Source organism: Notolabrus celidotus, chromosome 11 (genome assembly GCF_009762535.1).
Source record: "Notolabrus celidotus isolate fNotCel1 chromosome 11, fNotCel1.pri, whole genome shotgun sequence".
Taxonomy (NCBI): domain Eukaryota; kingdom Metazoa; phylum Chordata; class Actinopteri; order Labriformes; family Labridae; genus Notolabrus; species Notolabrus celidotus.
The window spans coordinates 24,256,208-24,272,138 of record NC_048282.1 but is presented as its reverse complement, the minus strand read 5'-3'; the positions used below and the strand labels follow the sequence as shown (position 1 = coordinate 24,272,138).

General features: G+C 38.3%; 1 protein-coding gene across 1 annotated transcript in view; it reads left to right on the top strand.

Annotated features, from left to right (window-relative positions):
- The window catches only part of LOC117820962 (poly(rC)-binding protein 4-like), a 48,701-nt gene that overhangs the window by 11,836 nt on the left and 20,934 nt on the right, over positions 1-15,931 (top strand). Inside the window, exons 2-5 of the mRNA XM_034694923.1 lie at positions 6,327-6,516; positions 6,736-6,759; positions 9,100-9,132; positions 12,488-12,604. Coding sequence (XP_034550814.1) covers positions 6,409-6,516; positions 6,736-6,759; positions 9,100-9,132; positions 12,488-12,604 — 282 coding nt within the window. The 5' untranslated portion in view covers positions 6,327-6,408. The remainder of the gene's footprint in view (positions 1-6,326; positions 6,517-6,735; positions 6,760-9,099; positions 9,133-12,487; positions 12,605-15,931) is intronic.

Genomic DNA, 15,931 nt, shown 5'->3' with positions numbered 1-15,931 from the left:
AAGATAAAAACACACCTCTGGATATCTTAAAGGAAATAGTAGTTTTCACAGCCTCTGGTATGAACTGGATTATATCAGCTACATTTGAAAAATGTTATAACAGTAAACTTTTTTATATTATCAATGAGGTTTGTTCAAAACATTTCATGTACATCATGATTACTCTACAACAGGAAAATTAAGCTTGTGTTAATATGAGATATTACTCTGAAAAGGACAGGAACTAAAAAAAAATTTCAGTGTGATTAAATCTAGTCCTCATTTTCTTAGATTATTTACTTAATTCTTTTTTAATTAAGTGCAAAAAGTGCAAAGTCATGACAGGAGTCATGAAAATTTCTTCAAATGTCATGTTTTTTGATAAGTAGCCCAAAGTATGAAGATTTTTGATTTAGTGGAATAATTTCTGACCAAGAAAAGCAACACTTTTAAATTAGAATCATTAAAATGTTCTTTGAAATCTTGCATTTTGATTTTCTTTTAACTTGTTTGTTTTAATTGAAATCTAGTCTTTTTTCAAGACTTGGAAAATAGTACTTTGAGTTATTTGCCTGACTTTCTGAACCAGCTGTTGTAACACAGATGGATTTCTTCTATTATTTCGTGGTTCAGAATGATTCGGTTTAACTTTTGGTGTTACCCAGTTTTTTGGGTAATTAACCGGCTCTGTTAAATTCTTCATTCTGATTGGTCAAAACCACATAACAAGGGTAAGTCATTCTTTTTTTTTTATATATTTTATTTGTAACTTTTTTGTTTTCTTAACATATATACACACACACACACACACACACACACAATAGACATAAGACACCATGAAAAATAATGAAGGCAGGGTGTTGCAGATCGAAAAGATCCACACATAGTCCTCAGTTTCTAACAATAGCTACATCTAAAAAAGACAGGAAGGCTGCCCCTGCTTCCAAACAATTCCTTGGTCTAACAAACATTACTCACTTTAAAAAAAACAAAAAACAGGAACAACAAAAAACACACAAACAACATAATAATAATAAAGTATGGACACTACGTTAATAGTAAAGAAAGAAAAATAGTAAATTCGGTGGGACACAGCCAGGTGGTTGATTAAAATACAGAAAAAAATCACAGTTTTCATCTTTGAAGTTAACATTGTTATCATAGCAGCAAAGCTTCTGAGTTGCATAGTTAGGTCTCATCAAACGACAGAAATGGCTTCCACACTTTTATAAAGTAGTTATATGAATTATGTCATTCACAATGAATTTGTTCCATCTTAACAATAGAGCACATTTCATTGAGCCATCTCTTGAAACATGGGGACACCAGAGTTTCCAGTCAAGTAATATTATTTTTTAGCTGCAACCATGCCTGTATTAAGGGCCTGTTTCTGATGGGAGGAAGGGCCCTCGTCCTGTCAGTGCAGCCAAATATCACTAGATTGCTATTAGGCTGAATGGTTAAATTATATTGTTTATAATTTCAAACAATGAAATAAGGGTAATTCATTCTGAATAGCAAGAGTAACACCAGGGACGACCAAATCACACGTCATTTCAAATCAATCCGCAGAAAGGAGTCCGGCACATTTATAAAGTTTCTGATTTTTCCTCTTCCTTTTGACAATGTGGCAAACAACGTGGAGGATGTTTTTAACATTACTCTCAATTTATTCAGATGGCACAAAACTTAACATTTATGGTTAATTGCTGACCACTCAACAGCAGGGAAAGGAAGACAAGAGGAGGTAAAGAGTGCAAAAACTAGTGATGGATATTAATTAGTATTTACAGTTTAGGGTCATAACACACAAGCTGAGTGAAAGAGATGTCGACCAAGTTCTAGAAAACAGACACAAACTGCAACATGATTACAGGACTGGTTGAGTGAGAAGAAAATGTTATCAGAGAAGTTATACCATTGCCATTGAATCTGAAGGACAATTTTTTTTAAGCTGCATAGATTTTTTTTTTTTAAATCAAGGAAACCATCTTGAGATCAGACTTAGTATGAACTTGTTTGTATTGTTGGTTTGTAGCTGGGTAATAAGTGGCTTAATGTATAGTAAGCGGGTGGTTATGCAAAGTAGAATCCCCACAGGGAGACAAGACCCAAGATCTTGTCTCACTCTGTGGGGATTCTACTTTGCATAACCACCCTTCACTGTACATTATCTCTTAACACTACCTTTGTGATTGTGTGGCTGCTGGTATGTCTTCCCAAATAAGACCCCAAACGGCACTCCCGCTATTCCGCTTTCAACTTGATGATGCTTATTTTTAATTGGTCTGCATCAGACAAAATACTCGCCTCTTATGCCCATTTGTTTTTGTGTCAGTCATTGGTCACACAGAGTGATGCTTAACTCAGTGTATAAGAGATGAATAAAAGCAGTGAGTCGTAACAAGGAGCCCCTGAGTACAGGACGCAGTCAGGCAGAGCAAGACCAAGGTTACACACTCAGTGACAGCATTGACGGCCTTTCCGCCTCTCGCCATCACCCTGACTTTATTCTGGCAGCCCGGAGATGCAGTCTGCACGTTGCTAATTCCCTGTTCTGAGTTACCGGGTCTAATTTAGAACAGAGGGGCTCTGTTCATCCTGGAACGCTGCTGCTCGGGATTCTGGAAATGAGGAGTTCAGAGGCTCTCCGCCCTCACACAGACACAGAGCATATGCCTTGTTATCAACCCACAGAGCTGCATATAATGATCCCTCCAACCATTAGCTCCTAATGCAATCAAGTGCTAACATTTTAGCCATGCCCTTCAGTGCCTAAAGATAATGAAGTTAGCCCACGGGTTTGCACAAATGTGCTCTGTGATAACACATGTGTTCAGGATGCATCGATCAAGCTTTGAGTCATGATTATTTGGCCTTTTATCTGTAGCTGACAGCGAGCAAAATGTTCCATTTTCTGTTTATCTCTCAGTCGACCCCCTGGGCTTTGTTTGATATTTATGGAAATTGTATGGAGATGAGCTTCTAACTGATAGTTTTGTAAGTCAATCATAAGCACGTCTCTTGGAAAAAGCAGAGGAAGTTTGATTTGGTGAAATGATCTAATCCAGTAAATGACACTGTCCCACTTTTTACAGCATATGACAGGCTGGCACGTCAGATTTTGCTAATGCCATGGTGGGACTGTAAAACTCAGTACATGCAGTCAAGCTCTGTGACATCTTAAGAAGGATGTGTTTGAGCGTTTGAACATGTCTTTGCAAGCATTCAGAGCATAAATAAATCAGCAGAGGAGCAATGGCCTTGTGCACCAAGCAAAAGCAATAAACCGACCTACAGTACGACTAGTCTCTCAGGAATTGGGTCTCATTTAAAATAACATCCATTTATTAAACATGATCTCCTCACACAGCTCCCCAAATCCACACACAGCATGCTGATTTATAAAAAACGCACGCATACCACCAGACACACATATGTCAGGCAGTGTCAGTGGGGTTGCAGCAGTGGGTTGGTGTACAGTGGCTCTGTGGGCTGGCTGGAATGCACTTGGCAGACAAACAAGTGGCCTTGATGATGTGAAAAATGAGGAGATAGCTTTTATTGCTTTGTTGTTGTTCACTGAATAGGAGAGTTTACATCCAAGATAATCAAAGATCCCACTGTAAGGTTTGTTTTTTCTTTAGATATCTAAAATATAATTCAAAGTCAAAATGCATTTAATAATGAAAGTAAGCAGAGCTGATATGATGAACAAAATGTGCTACACTGGTAGATAATTTCATATTGAAAAGTGAAATATCTACAAATAATTGAAGGACTAGATATTCATTGTTCCCAGATGATTCACTCTCATAACTTTGAGATTATCCAACTTCTCCTCTGGTGCCACACTGAGGTTGAAATTTGTGTTTTTTAGAGCCACATTTGGATTAATTGCTTTAACATTTTGTACAAACATGTATGGGGCTCAGAATACAAACCCTTGTGTATTTGATGATGTCCTGACTTTTTGATTGAGCATAAACTGAACATCTTAAACTTTGGACAGCATATTGAATCAAGCAGCCACCTCTAGTCTTAACATATTAAGCCAAATGTTAAAAACTGCAGTTCCTTGAACGTCCACTTGAGGCTGGCCACATACACACCCATTCAAAGAAGACGATCTTTACAACAAAAATAAACATGTTTATAGCCTGATTCAACAATGGTTTTGGTCTGAGTAGCTCATTCCTCTATTCCCACACACTGTATTGTTTTTATTCATTATTATTGAAAATATTAAACGTATGAGTTTGGCCTAAATAAGGGCATGGCTGACTTGACTGACAGGCAGGCACACTGTAGCTGTTAGCAAAGAGGCTAAATGCCCACCTCAGCTCAACCTCTTTGCCTCATGCTAGGTCAACTGAAGTTGGGCTGGGTCAGCATTTCCAATATGGCAACTGCTGACGATAGGCTTCAAAACTCCACTTCAGAAGCAACGACGACGTCACTGAGACTATACATACACATACAACAGTCTATACATTTTGAACATCCACCAGATGCAGGGGTAAAACTTTTGTACATACCTATGGTCCTGTTATGATGTATTCAAATCATTTTAGTCATCACCAAATTAACCTGCAATAATCATTTTAGCATTGTCATTTATGCATGTTAGCATGCTGGTATTAGTGTTTTCAAAGCTGAGGCCAAAAATGGAGGTCAGGGCTCCTTCTTTTCTACTCAAAATAGAAATAGTAGGAAGTAAAAATCTTATTTTTCTTACTACTTACTGCTAACTGACATTCTATTGTTTAAATCTAGGAATAAGATCACACTTGTAGTCTCTCCTTGCAGATGTTCCTAGTGTTGCACTCAGGTTGTTTAGATGCAAACAATCAAACACAGACAGAGTTGTGTCAAGAATTTAAAAAAAAGGAGAACTTGGGTGAGGCGGAAGTTCAGAGTCGGGATCATTCACCATCGCATCCGCATGCAGCTGGCCAATCACCTCCATGTAGTGGGTGTGAATCACTGATTGTCTGAGGCGGAAAGTTACAGCTTGGACACACGATGTGGGCGGAGCAGGTTTCTGAAGCTTTTCATCACACAACAAGCAGCTCTGATGGTGCAGAACAGCAGCTTAGTCTTGATTGAATACAGCTTCAGAACATTTTTCTTGATCCAGCAACAGGAGAACTTTCTCTCTTTCTCTAAATGTATGTGACAGTAAACCGAATCTGTTACTATCATTCTGACAAAATAAGACTTCTCTTTATGTTTCTAGGATGTTTTGATGATCATACTTTACAATTTTCTACACCTAGCAATGGATCACTTAATTAAGAGACAATCATTTGAACTGATTATGAATTAAATTATCATTGATGGCAAGCCACAACGAAGCATTTGTAAGCACATTGTGTATCCTCTATTGTTGCCACTAATTCCTACTTATCACAGAGCGTCAGCATTGGAGCTATTTGTGTGCTGCATATTTATCTACCAGCTGATGAATGTAAACAAAAATAACCCAAGAAACAACATGAATTATTCCATAAACTAATTTTACACACCAGGCCGAGCCTGTGAGCAGCCAGGTGACTTGCATTAATCATCATAGCATATGTCACAGTACTGACATGCACGTAGCCGCTGCCACATTGACATTCTGCCAGCGGTACGTACAGATGCTTCTCATTTGCTGTCTGTGTATAAATTGTGCTCCGTCTCCTCATAACAGAGTTTTTTTTTTATTCCTCTCCTGAGTGACTTTGACAGAGAGGATAAAACCAGGTCTTGAAATGACTCCAAACATTTTCTGATTTATGAAAAGTATATTGAAACAAATTGATTAACTTTGCATGAAGCTCATGTCAAGCTCATCTGAAAGTACATTTTGCATGTCTTTTTTTCTGTATCTTATTCCAAAAATCACTCCTCTCACTTTGAGCTGTGGGTAAATGAAGACACAGATAGAGTATTAGTCATCCATGGCCACCCACAGTCTGTTAGAAAGACCCCAAATCTCTGATTAAGTACAACACGCTGACACTGTTGGTGCTTCTGGTCAATATCCCACACACATAGTGGTCTTCATTATGGCACTGTAGGAGTTTCTATCAATATTACATCGTCTCAAACTAATGAAGAGCATCCTCATAGATATTCTTGCTTTCAGAGGCCTTTAGTGTGTTAGATTTGGCTTTGATTAATCCTCTTTTATGTGCATGTCTTTGATCTCTGGAAATCATTATTCAGTCAACAATGCACTCAGTTCAAGAATGCAGTATCTGAGAAATGATCTAAAACACAGCCATTGGTGTTAATTTTAGCTGCGTTTTTGCAGGATTGAAAATATAATCTTCACCTCTGCTTGTTCTTTGCTTCCTCAGAGCAGCACTGAAGGACCTCGGAGAGCCAGAGAACGAGCGCTGGCCTTCGTCTGACTGTGTGACCAGCGAATGAGCCTTGTTCATGCGTCTCCCTGCGTGCCACTCCCACACCACTATGAACTGTGAGCAGGACTTTGGAGACGGGGGCTTGGGAGTGACCCTCACACTACGGCTGCTCATGCATGGAAAGGTACAAGCCTCTTGCCCTCATTGTGCATGAATGAGTGAGCGCATTCTGAAACACTTGCCACCCTCTTAGGCAAAAGATTTGCAGACGCCTCATAAATGATAAAACCATCAAGTCAAAGAGGTGATAAATAATGGAATATAGCTATAAAAATTAGAAATGTTTCTTTATTTTGTAAGGTTGTTTGAGTGTTTGTAAATCACTTTATTTCTTGTCTTTTAGGAGGTTGGCAGCATCATAGGAAAGGTGAGTATTCCTGCTTTTATTCTACTTTTCTTTTCCCTTATAAAGCACATGTGAGAAACCATTGGTTGGTGTTGACTTTGGTGCCCCCTGTGGACAAAGTGGCACATGACGCCTCTTTGCTGATTTTGCCTATACATTTTAAGTTTTATTATTATTTCCTTAATTTAATCACACTTTATTTGAATTTACAAATGTATGAGTCAGTGGGAATCCTTGCCAGGGAAAATGGGAAAAAGCTGTTTCAGCAGCATGGAGTCAATAACTACAAGCCCCACCCCTCCCCCAGCAGTTTAAGACATTAAAATTGACTTTATAGAAATGGTCAGTCTTGATGCTGATGTCCTGGTTTGCCTGTGTAGCTCATATTGAGGCATCAGCCTTCATTTCAGTCTATATTCAAACCAGTTAAAAAATTCTCACAGGAGCTTTAATGTCCTTTATTATCTGTTTAAAATGTGCTCTATATGTATGTAAGCACTTTGTAACTCTTATTTTTTTAAACAACAGGACATCTTTGCAAAAGTAAATTAAATAAGACATATTTATAAAGAGCCAGTTGCATGAAATAAGGATTTAAGATTTCACTCTAAGTGATGGGTTACAGAGACTGGTACAGATTAAAATTTATACATGGATATGGCTTATACATAGACGTGGAGTAGTGCTGGGTTGGGCATTAAGCTTAACTTTAATATAGTCCATAAATGAGATCCATGTTGTCTTGAATTTATCAGAGTAGAAAGCCATGTATTATAAATTTAAAATGTTCAAGCTCGAGTTGCTGCATCCACATCCCTCAGCCAACGAATCTAGCTCTGTGGAAGAGGAGTCTTCCAGTCCCCTTGCTAACAGAGCTACAAAATTTAGTTATTTTGATTTTGGTTCCAGAGAGATCCTTATTTTTCCTCCAGCTATGCTTAAAATAGCTGTCATGGGATCAGGTTGGACTGCCATTTGAAAATATTTGATAGTGTTTGGAAGATTGAGCTCCAGTAAGCGAACAGAGCAGAGCTCTGCCAGAACGAGGAAGCTGAGAGTCACAAGTAGAGTTTACATCTCAGCTTTTTTTTAAAGTAGGCACTTAAATTTGAATAATTTTTGCTTTTCGTTATAGTAATAATCTCCAATTATAATCTTAATGAGACAAGATAAATGTGCCAAAAGGCTTTGCTTTTGTGAAATGTTAGGTACATTTATTACAACATTTCATTGTTCTCAGCCATTAATCTGTTAAAAAAAAACCTTTTGTAGATTTACAGAAGCCTTTGTAGAATAATTTCCCTGTTTGCCTTGATTCCCCTTTGTGAAACCAGCAGTGCACAAAGCCCTCTGAAAAAACAATTGCTCTTTGAATATCCTAAATGTAATTGCCTTATATCAGAACCTCTAAGGCCTCCACCCCCACCCCCACCACCCGTAATGCAACACAGTAATCCATCAAACAAAAACATCAGTGCATTGAGCGCAGGCCCCCTGTTGAACTGAGCTCCTAAGATGTATTACTGTTGGCCCCTTGTGGCACTTTTAGCGTCTGTCTGTGGAGGGGGCTGGCTGCTTGTGTTGCTTCAGTGGCTCCTGCTATCACGCCCTGTATACAACACCTACAAAAGACATCAATAGAAGAAGGAACAGGGACGAATGACGAAAAAAACAGAAATCAAGAACAAATAGAGACTGAAAAGAAAAGGAAGAGAAATGGAGAGATGAGCTTGGCGCAGACTGTGCAGCTCGACAGAGAGACACTTGATCTGCAGTACTTGAGCTAATACTTGCCACTCTGAGCTCCAAGCCTTTCTTCCATCCTTTCTCGTTGGCAAACCTCTTATCTCCCTCCCATCAATAGGAGACCAACACCAGAGTCAGAATGGACCGGGCACAATATGTTTTCCTAGATGGTAACCTAAAAAAAACACAGATTGAGATGATGCTGTTTTGATGCTTCTGTAAGGAAGTACTCGTCAGTAGACACACAAAGGTGTGAGCGAAGGTGTGACAGCTTGAGTGGACCAAAGCCAGAAAGAATTAGGGGGACAGAAAAAAAAGAAAAAGATATCTAAAATCCAGCAGAGAATAAGATGTTGACAGAATGTTCTTTGTCCTTGGCAGGAGTGCTCCAAACACACTCTGTATACAGCCATTTGGGAATTAGACACAAAGATGTATTTGATATATTTTTGAGGCATTGAAACTTGATTCTAAATTTCTTCTGCTAAAATCCGTCAGATTTGTGTGGTTTAAAAAGTCAGTTTTCACTTGGAGGTCAGGCACGCTGTGATGTAAGTATTTTTTAAACTAAGCACATTTGATTCAATTAAAGCTACCCTTCATCTTCTCTTCCAGAAAGGGGAGACAGTGAAACGAATACGAGAAGAGGTAAGGAAGCTTCAAAAGAGTAACTTTTCATCATCTCCTGTGATATTGGCATGCATGATATTCTTTCTGCACAGCAGAAGCAAATCATGCTGCTGGCTTTGTGTTTGTGTGTGTGTGCTTTTTCGTAGTGACTAGTTGTGACTTTTTCTCTCCTTGACCACAACTCTAGTAGGTTTATTTCCTGAGCAAAATAGTTCCATGTCAGGAGGTGCCTCATACTGTTTCAGCTTTCTAGCATGCGTATGTATTACTAATAGTCATCCTCTGTTTGCCTGAAAAGCATACAGAACAGCTACATTGTCCGAATTGCCTCCTGGGCAACAACAGCCCCTTTTCAGTTTAAATTATCCCTCCTCATGACTCACTTCCTTATCTCTTGCTGCTTCTTACCACACCCTTTTCTTTCTTTTCTTCCCTAAAACAACTTCCTTTTTATCTCCGTCTGCCCCTCCATTCCCTCTTTATAAATCTCAAGGTGCAGCCAAACTAACACTGCTTGGTTAAACGTAATTAGGCCGACACTGTGCCACTACATTTGATTCTCTGGCTATGAGGCTTTAATGTTTTACTTTATGAGGCAGAAGGATAAACAGAGGAGGAGTGAGGTCACGGGACAATACTGCCTTGCAGAGTGGCTGAATAAACCGCTCATCCAACCATCCATCCATTCATTCACTCACTCATCCAGCCTGTTATGGGCCTTTGTTAAGTCCCAACTGTATGGGCCCCATCCTGTCACTCACTCCCCGGGGCCTTACAGCCACAGAGGGAGCATGACTCAGTGGAGTGACCGGGGAAAATGTCGCAGAGGTCAGAGCACTGTCCTGTGTCTTCTCATGTGACTATAACTCAGAGAAACACAAGGACGCAAACTGGAAGAGGAGGAGGGGAGGGGGATTGATTGTCTGAGGGCAAAACCCAGAGGAGAAACTCTATCAGGCTGTCGGTCTAAGATACAGAAATGTGCTGTTTAACTTTTAGTCTCACCTCCTTTAGCTCCTGTCACTTGACTTTCCTATCTGTGGGTGTTCTGCACTGTACAGCATGTCTCCAGCACTTTGAAGTCTTTATATAGTTTATAACATAACCACAAGAAGATAAACAAAACGGTTTGACATTTTGGGAAATAAACATGCTGAGGAGATCAGTATCACTTTTGTGTCTGCATGGTAAATACAGTAAGGACACTAGCCAGTAGCCAGTTAGCTTACTTTAGTATTACCACTGAAAGCTATGGTGTAACAGCTAATGGCAAATAAGATTTAAAAAAGCAAATGGTTAGCTTAGTTTAGCATAATCACTGTAAGCTAAGGTTTCAGATGCTTTGACATCCTGCTTTTTTTAATAGCTGAAAATATGAACCAACACCCCCAGGAAGTTCACGTCCCAGGAAAAAATCATGACCACTTCAGATTGCTAACTTTTGTTTTTATTTTTCATTTGTGTTTGGATTAAAAAAGGATAAAAAACATTTCATACACAAGGGCAACTCAATGTGCTTTATATTAAGACATTAAAAGCATTTGAAACATTCAGACAAGCATAAAAGAGCACAATTAAAATGAGAAATATAATAAAACATAGACAAGAAAAGGAAAATTAGAAATATATAAAAAATTTGCATTTAAAGTGAGTTAAAATAAGCTAATATAACAATGTAGATGTGTTTGAAACCAGGTTAATCTTTGGACAGTACCAGTCTGACTGTTTCCATGTTGATCTGCATTTGTAAGGGTTATTTTTATTGTGAATAAAGAAATAGGCATGATGAAATGTTAACTCAGCTTAGCATAAAAAGAGTAAACAAAGGAGAAACAGCTCTCTTCAAAGCTAACACAGTCCACCTGTCAGCACTACTTCATTTCACTAAGCAACACATTGTATCTTGTTTTTGTTTGTTTGCACAAAAACAAAAATCAACAAACTGTGGTTTGATAAAAAGTGCTGGCAGTTGGATTTCACTATTAATGGACTGGAAAGACCAGCTGTCTGCCACGTTTTAAGTTTACATGCTAAGGTAATGTGCTGCTGATTGCATACTGGCTTCATATTTATATGCCGGACAAAAGAGTGGTGTGTATCTCCTCATCTAATTCTCAGCAAAAAAGAAGAGAAGTTGACCTGAACTACTCCTAAGATCTTCAATAGCCCAATATATGTGTTTGTTTCTGTCATAACTGTTATCCCTGAGCCTTTACCCCTCAAAGGGATGTGCCTTTTGCCAGGTTGTCACTGTAAATAAAAAGTTGTTCTTAAAGACTTACCTGGTTAAATAAAGTAAAATAAAAATAAAAAACAGCCCAGATGTGAGAAGCTACTAGTTTTTCTCTTTCATAAGTTATGTTCAGCAAAGTACTACTGATATAGTTGTGATAACTTTGCTTTGATTTGCTTTGTCTTTGCTATGATTTTCCACTTTTGATTTTTTTTGTATTTTATTTAATCTTACTTTATATACTGTTAAAAAAAAATGAAGTAAAGTATAGTATAGTATAGTATAGTATAGTATAGTATAGTATAGTATAGTATAGTATAGTATAGTATAGTATAGTATAACAAGATATAATACAATAAAATATTATATCATATTATATTGTATTACATTATTCACATTTTCAGCTTCAGCTTTATTATAATTTTCATTTTTGTGTACTCTTACTCTTCAGCTTTCACCCTGGTTATTCCACTGTATAAGACAGTGGTTCCCAAACTTTTTGGCCTGCGACCCCCAAAATATAGGTGCCAAAGACTTGCGACCCCCACTGTCCCTCAAAGTGATTTAATGTGGCTTCATTTAGCTGGTCTGCAGAAAATTTGCCCACCTATATGAGCATGTGTCTGTGTTTCCTGTGCCGTTATGATTAAACCAACTGCTACTGATGCTTTTGATAACTAACTGTTCACTAACCCTAAACTTAAGAGTCATCTGGAAAAAAGGGAGCCAGAAAACTCATTACGTTTCTATTTTCAAGGTTTTATTTCAAATTGAGCTACTGTTTTTGTTGATATTTTTACTATAATGGGTAAACTAAAGAAAAATAATTCTGGAAGACATCTCACGACCCCCCAAGGGGTCCCGACCCACACTTTGGGAACCCCTGGTATAAGATATCCATGGTTTGGATAGGGATGGGTTTGGATGGTAGGAAAGTTAAGTAAGACTAATGGATATGGAATGAATTTATATTAAAGAATAAAGCTCACAAAATTTAATCTGTAATAGCTACCATGGCGTTACCGTAAAATAAAATGAGAAATTCAAAAACATGCTGTATAATAATTGTATTTTCAAAAGTGTTAAACTATTAACTATTAAGTTGACAGTCAACTGACCCAAAGACCTCTGTCCCCACAGAGCAGTGCTCGGGTCAACATCTCAGAGGGCTCCTGTCCGGAGAGAATCATCACCATCACCGGCTCCACAGACTGCGTCTTCAGAGCTTTCACCATGATCACATACAAACTGGAGGAGGTAACTGTTTCTGTAATGCGTGCCAGTCAATGCCATCCCACGCAGGGGAAATTCAGAGACAGGAGGACTTATTTCACAAGGTCTTTAACAGAGGAAACCAGCCAAGGTGCAGTCACAAAATACTTGTAGAAAGCTTCAGAAGTTGTCAAAGTCTTCTTGAGGCCTGAATAGTTTGTTTGAGAGAGGTAATAAAAAAAAGCAAGAAGCTATTTCACCAGGTTATTACAAGAAATCATTTCCTAAGCCTTATTCAACATCACCACTAATGGGCTTTTATGGCTATTGATTATACTCTACACTGAAGTGATGGAAGGAAAAATTTTAGCTGTGTTTCTCAGCACTCGACATGCTTCAGATAAGATTACAGGTAGAGGAAAATTATGGATAAGTGGATTTAACTGCTGTTGTAGAAGTATTTTAGAATAAGGGTAAGTGGCTGATGATGTACAGTAAATGAGTCATTTGTTGGGCTATTTCACGTTAACACATCTATATTTTACCGTCAGAAGGAGTGTTAATTAAACTCATTTGTACCTGTTATTGAGAAGGACTTGTACATCTTCTCATTGTCTGCTAATGAGCTATAGACGACGAGTTCCTCCTGCTATTAATCTCCATGGTGACTGTGCATCAGCTCACTAATTAAAATGGCAAAGTGAGGAGCTGTCTTCACTCTGATTTAGCATCACAGCGGACTCTGGCAATGAAACAGGTGTTCCCTGCTCAGGTCGACAGCCTTCAGTAAACACACGCTGGCTGGGAGCACAGAGCAGGATTCATCAAAGATCGCTCACACTCACCTCCTTTCAACCCTGGACCTCTTGAGTTTCCATGGCAACACGTTGGCTGACCCACTGCATGCCTTTCCCGCCATAGTTGAGTTATTGTTTGTGTGACACCTTTAATTAAAAACAAAGAGGAATAATCTGCTTTTTGGCCGCAGAGTTTGGACTTGGCATTTGTTACTGTCTCAATAGTTTAGAAGTACACAGGAGCACAGGCTCGCTTAGTTATTTTATTTGGCAGTCGATCATTTGTGTGTGTGTGTGTGTGTGTGTATTTTGTCTTTGTTTTATGGATGAAGTGCTCCCCGACTGCTGCCACACGAGTGCTACTTTATGTAAATGAAGTGATCTAATAATATGAGAAAGATATTCTAACCACACTATAGATTTGAAGAGTAGCATGCATGTATTTTGTTTCATGACATCGAGGCACAGCAAACATGAAAGCAACATAATCTGTCTATTTGGGTTCTAACCCAGCAGCAATGTAATATGCTTTAGGGATTTGAGCCTAGCAGCTCTTTGTGTGAGCAGTGCTCTTATAACCCGCTGTCTTATTTCCGCCATTTCTTTTTTTTTGCAAGGATGGCACAGTGAAGTATGAGAACGTTTACAGTTGTTAAGATGTGGCTCATATTTTTAGATCAAATCCAGAAAATGACGCCCAGAGTCTTATGATTGTACAGACGAGCTACTAATGAGACGAGACGTCAGAGAGCCTGATCTGCCTCACTAAATATAGACACGGAGAAGAGAAGCACAGGAGCTACATCAGAATCTGCTTTTCAAATTTAAAGTTTTACGCTTATTGGAAACACTATGCGGTTCTCTTCATAAGTAAAATCCCCTGAGGTTACACATCCACACTGTCCCCCTTCTTAAGTCATGCTCTGCAGTTTTACTGCAAACACAAACTATTCAAAAACACGCAGTGTGCTTTGCATTCTGTCACACATGTGTTGTGTTGAACTCTGATGGGAAGAGAGACAGCAGAGCGTATTTACATTTCAAAGCTTCACAGAGACGCACAGTTCATTAATTAAAGCTCAATCTCCACCCACCCAGCAGAGACACAGGATGTTGCTACCTTCACTGTATGAACACAACACAGTGAGCTTCTTGTGAGGCTTAAATAACCAATTTATACATGTTTGGTAGATAATATAGAAATATTGTGCCCCATTTTTTTCTTGAGGCTATATCAGACCATGTTAGCTGCATATGATATATATATATGTTTTATTTTTACCTTTATATTGTTTGTAAAGAGTGAGCCACTTCATGTGATTTCATTTCATCAAAGATTTATGCCATTAAATTATGTAAAATATGACTGACACCAGATTAATCTATCAAAAAATGGGGCACTTAGGGATTTGCCATTTCATTTTTCTTTGCTCACACAAGCTTTTTTCTACTCCGTATGTACAAAATATATTATTAAAGGAATAGTTCAACACTTATCTTATTTTCACCTTCTTATTTTTACACTTATTTTATCCTAGCTTGACTAAGCTTTGCATAGAGACTGATAGAACCACACCTTTTCAACCTTTGTAAACATGAGATAAGATAATCCTTAATGTTATATATTTATAGGGGGTCAGATTGTTTCTTTTGACAGAGATAATCCAGCTTTGACCATAAACTGTCAGTCTTATACCTGCCTAAGCTCAACAGTTTTAAAAGCTTTAATGTTCTCAATAAATAATTTCAGAATCAAACTTTTACACCCAATTTATGGTAGTTTTTATTTCAAAGAAAAGACATTAGATACTAAAAGAGTAATGTAATGTGTGAATGTACGAGTCTTCACATTGTGTGAGTCTGACTCTCAGAGCCTTCAAATGATTTAGTTATATAAAAGACTCAAATATAAATGCACACATTCAGTCGATTTCAAAAGATCCAAATAGAGAAAAATTCCAAGGTTGTCTGTTTCAGGTTGCTTGCTGAAGGAAGGACACGTGAACAATGTGTTCAGGCTTGGTGTTGTGTCGCCCAATGAAAGGCACAAAGCAGGATTTTGCTAAACACTAGTGCAGCAATTAATGTTTTCCCTTTCATGGACATTTCACCAGTACATGTGAGGATTGTACATCCATCTCAGACTTCACTCTGGACTGGCTTGTATACATGTACAGTCAGTCTCCTATAGATTCCTATGTACATTGAAAATAAATCCACCAGCAGAAGTTAATTAGGTGCAAATGCAGGATCGCTCTTTGCTCACTCTTTCTCTCCAGTAAAGCTCTACATGCCATTTCCAGTATGGATCCCATCTGCTTTTCTATGTTGTTCATTCACCTCTATGCAGATTAAATGAGCTTGGCTGCTTCTCATATGTATAGCGCATGCTTTGGTCTTCACAGTGCTGAGATAATGCTAATAAGCAGTGATATGTTGATTTGGCTCAACATGATTCAGCATAATTGGCGATTCACTCGCTGTTTTTCCGTTTGATTTGCAATATTTAAAATAGTCAGCCAAGTTGCTAAATGATTGAAGATTTGATGAAACTGAAATTAAAAGTGAGTTTGGA